The sequence below is a fragment of the Rutilus rutilus genome (assembly GCF_951802725.1).
Source record: "Rutilus rutilus genome assembly, chromosome: 4".
In the NCBI taxonomy this organism is placed as follows: domain Eukaryota; kingdom Metazoa; phylum Chordata; class Actinopteri; order Cypriniformes; family Leuciscidae; genus Rutilus; species Rutilus rutilus.
This window is the reverse complement of record NC_140212.1, coordinates 665,313-670,312: the sequence shown is the minus strand read 5'-3', so window position 1 is coordinate 670,312 and position 5,000 is coordinate 665,313. Positions and strand designations below refer to the sequence as shown.

At 37.4% G+C, this 5,000-nt stretch overlaps 1 protein-coding gene across 2 annotated transcripts in view; it reads right to left on the bottom strand.

Moving 5' to 3' along the window:
- The window catches only part of ptpro (protein tyrosine phosphatase receptor type O), a 58,634-nt gene that overhangs the window by 36,407 nt on the left and 17,227 nt on the right, over nt 1-5,000 (bottom strand). For both annotated transcript variants that reach the window (XM_084407885.1, XM_084407886.1), the window contains exon 4: nt 4,732-4,884. In XM_084407885.1, the coding sequence (XP_084264011.1) occupies nt 4,732-4,884 (153 nt within the window). The remainder of the gene's footprint in view (nt 1-4,731; nt 4,885-5,000) is intronic.

The following is a 5,000-nucleotide window of genomic DNA, read 5'->3' as shown; positions in this document are numbered from 1 at the left end:
AACGTATTCTTAAGCACTGATTTTTTTTTTATTAAAAACGGTAGTATATAGAATATATAAGGAATTTAAATAAATAAATGTATTTTTAATTATTGAAGAATTTTTTTTAAATGATATTTCAAATACATATTTTGAATATGACAATATTTTTAAGCCCTTTTTTTCCAAAGGGGATTTCAAGATTTATTTATTCAATGTATAATTTTAGTTTTTAATATTGTCAGATTAAACCAAATGTAGTATACAAAATACAAAAAAAAAATTATATATATATATATATATATATATATATATATATATATATATATATATATATATATATATATATATATATATATATATATATATCTGCGAATTTTCATAATTCGCATTATTTTCAACAGTGACTGTCATACAGTTCTGTAACCATGATATAAAATATTACTGAAAATAAAATCATTACAGTTCTCAGTCTAGTTTTTCTTTCAAATTACAGCAATGAGCGTTTGTGGGTAATAATGAGTTAAAATAACTACGAATGATCCTAAAAACAGGATTTTCTTGAAGCAACACATTTTCCCTCGCTCATTAGTCTCTCGATGGGTTTGGATAATTAGCGTCTTGCTGTGAATCCGGAGAGTTTTCATCAATAATTCACAGCACAGACGAGGTTCATCCACAGCTCACGACCTCGTTCAGTGACTCCAGCGCTAATTAAAAGTCATGTGATTATGATGATGATGGTGATCAGGGTTTGAAATTAACCTTTTCACTCACTGGCCAATTTGGCTACTAAATTTGTAAGTTGCTTCAATGCAAATGAGCAAGCGCGCCGTTATGTGTTGCGTAGTGACGTGTGTGTTCGAGTAAAGCCAGATATGAGCAGATTCTGTGCAATACGCTGTATTTAATATATCATGATGATCAGTATTTGCGCTAAATATGCGCAGATTTGACTTGCACAAACTTCTCCAGCAAAGTGAGTAAACATAATAAGAAACGCCAAATTGGCTCGTGATTTGACAGAGGCTATGTTTACATGCAGCCAAATAATCTGTTAGTAATGGGATTGATGGCTCGTAAAACACCTTAATCGATCCGACTGAGCTCAATCCCAATGGAATTTCGATCCGATTGAAAAATGTGGTTTATTCCTTTTCTAATCCGATCGAGAGAACATGTGAATCAGTTTGAAAACCGAAACTGAAAAGACTGCGCATGTGCGATGATGTAAAAATAGCGTTATGATGTAGAAATAGGGCAATGACGTAGAAATAGTGTAATGATGTAGAAATAGCGTAATGATGTAGAAATAGCGTAATGATGTAGAAATAGTGTAATGATGTAGAAATAGCGTAATGATGTAGAAATAGGGCAATGACGTAGAAATAGCGTAATGACGCAGAAATAGCGTAATGATGTAGAAATAGCGTAATGATGTAGAAATAGGGCAATGACGTAGAAATAGCGTAATGACAGAAATAGCATAATGATGTAGAAATAGCGTAATGACAGATCTATATCTGCATAATGATGTAGAAAATCATGCTGACGTAGAAATAGTGTAATGATGAAGAAATACCGCATTGATGTAGAAATAGGGCAATGACGTAGAAATAGCGTAATGACGCAGAAATAGTGTAATGATGTAGAAATAGCGCAATGGCGTAGAAATAGGGCAATGACGTAGAAATAGTTTAATGATGTAGAAATAGCGCAATGGCGTAGAAATAGGGCAATGACGTAGAAATAGCGTAATGACAGAAATAGCATAATGATGTAGAAATAGCGTAATGACAGATATAGCGTAATGATGTAGAAAATGACGTAGAAATAGCGCAATGGCGTAGAAATACCGCATTGATGTAGAAATAGGGCAATGACGTAGAAATAGCGTAATGACGCAGAAATAGTGTAATGATGTAGAAATAGCGCAATGGCGTAGAAATAGGGCAATGACGTAGAAATAGTGTAATGATGTAGAAATAGCGCAATGGCGTAGAAATAGGGCAATGACGTAGAAATAGCGTAATGACAGAAATAGCATAATGATGTAGAAATAGCGTAATGATGTAGAAATAGCGTAGCGTAATGATGTAGAAAATGACGTAGAAATAGTGTAATGATGTAGAAATACCGCATTGATGTAGAAATAGGGCAATGACGTAGAAATAGCGTAATGACGCAGAAATAGTGTAATGATGTAGAAATAGCGCAATGGCGTAGAAATAGGGCAATGACGTAGAAATAGTGTAATGATGTAGAAATAGCGCAATGGCGTAGAAATAGGGCAATGACGTAGAAATAGCGTAATGACGTAGAAATAGTGTAATGATGTAGAAATAGCGCAATGGCGTAGAAATAGGGCAATGACGTAGAAATAGCGTAATGACAGAAATAGCATAATGATGTAGAAATAGCGTAATGACAGATATAGCGTAATGATGTAGAAAATGACGTAGAAATAGCGCAATGGCGTAGAAATACCGCATTGATGTAGAAATAGCGTAATGACGTAGAAATAGCATAATGATGTAGAAAATGACGTAGAAATAGCGCAATGACGTAGAAATAGCGTAATGATGTGGAAATAGCATAATGACGTAGAAAATGACGTAAAAATAGCGTAATGACGTAGAAATAGCGCAATGATATAGAAATAGCATAATGACGTAGACAATGACGTAGAAATAGCGTAATGATGTAGAAATAGCGCAATGAAATAGCGTAATGACGTAGAAATAGCGCAATGACGTAGAAATAGCGTAATGATGTAGAAATAGCGTAATGACGTAGAAATAACATAATGAAATAGCGTAATGACGTAGAAATATCGTAATGAAATAGCGCAATGACGTAGAAATAGCGTAATGATGTAGAAATAGCGTAATGACGTAGAAATAGCGCAATGACGTAGAAATAGCGTAATGATGTAGAAATAGCGTAATGACGTAGAAATAACATAATGAAATAGCGTAATGACGTAGAAATATCGTAATGAAATAGCGCAATGACGTAGAAATAGCGTAATGATGTAGAAATAGCGTAATGACGTAGAAAATGACGTAGAAATAGCGCAATGACGTAGAAATAGTAGCCTGGGTGCCAGCCCGAACCCCGCCCACAACATTTTTTGGTCGGGAAGTTCGGTCTGGACTCGCTCCGTTGAGGAGCTATTATGCCCGAACAAAAATTGTTCGGACCAATCAAATTGTCAGGGCGGGCTTTATATGATGATGGACAGATGAGCAATGGTAACGTAATCATCCACGTCACCAAAGAGCGCTTGATTTGAATTAGTTTACAACAAAGACGACTGCTGCTTGAGATTTCACGAGTTCACATTTACAAATAACTCAGATAGAATAAATGCGTATATAAGATTTCACACAAATAAGTCGATAGAATAAATGCGTATATGACGTGCTGTCCGAGGAGAGGGCTGTGGGCTCGGTAGCCATACTCCCCCGTATTCCTGGTTGTGAGAGAACAAGACAAGAGTGAGGATTCGGGGTGGTGGAGGGATGCTGAAAAACTGTCAAGGCGTGTTAGGTAAGTTGACAGAGTGAATATGCTTCCTCATGCTGATAGATAGGGTAACGACGTTAGACATGGTATTGTTTGATGACAAGTTGATATTGGATTGATTATTTGTACGTGCTCCTCCCGAACTTTGTTTATGAAACATCATGTGTAGATTCCGCCATCGCGTCTGTTATAGAAGATATCGACAGTGCATTCATTTTAAAAGAGGAACAGAGAGCCGCGACATTTTGTTGGTTGAAAATATGAATGAAGAACATGCGTCATTTACTCCGTTGCTCTGATTGGTTGTAGGTCTATCCAATTGAGTGCAGAGTTGTTTTTTTTCCTGGTTCGGTTGAAACACGCCCCATAATCAAATCTCTATGGAGAAGTATCAGACTCACATTCTGACTAGAATCTGAGTATGACGACGTCAGGCTATAGAAATAGCATAATGACGAAGAAATAGCGCAATGACGTAGAAATAGCGTAATGACGAAGAAATAGCGCAATGACGTAGAAATAGCGCAATGACGTAGAAATAGCGTAATGACGAAGAAATAGCGTAATGACGAAGAAATAGCGCAATGACGTAGAAATAGCGTAATGACGAAGAAATAGCGCAATGACGTAGAAATAGCGTAATGACGAAGAAATAGCGCAATGACGTAGAAATAGCGTAATGACGAAGAAATAGCGCAATGACGTAGAAATAGCGTAATGACGTATGACGAGCTGTTCGTCCTGTTGAATAAAGTGTTGTAAATGAGTGTCTCGTCCTCCTACAATCCTCCTGTCACTCAGAGTCAGTGCTGGTTTCAGACTCTCATCCACAGTTTTACTGTGTGATCAATATAAGCAGCGGCACAACGGTTCATACGCTCATCATCTCCAAATTATGACCAGAAACTTATAAATATTAATTCTGCTGTTTAAAACAAAAAGAACCAATGTAGGAAAATAATTATTATGTGCAAACAGCGGGAAACTACATCTATTCCTATTTGAAGCTTGTGACATAAACACACACATCAACCCGATCACATGTTCAGTGTTCATGTAAACTCTACATTCAGATTGGAATGAATCCAGTCCGATTGAAACAGTTGTGCATGTAAACGTAGCCGGTGTTTCCCGCCACAGTCCGCATTTGGCGGGTGTTAATTTGAAACCCTGATGATGCTGATGCTGATGCTGATGATGATGATGATGAAGATGGAGTGGTACCGGTGCGGTGCTGTCGGGGCTCGAGGAGGATCGGGCTTCGGCTGATCATCGAGCTCTTGTTGACCGTGGCCTCAGAGATCAGCTGGAACGTGATGTTGCTGTAACACACCCCCGACAGCCAGTGCTTGAACACCGTTCTCCCTTTGTGGAAATCTGCAGATACAGAGAGAGATGAAGATTAGGGTCGGGGGTCGTTTGGGTTTTTTTCGAAACCGGTGCCAAATCGATCCTTTTAAAAGGGGTGGTTGATTATGATTGAGTTATTTAGT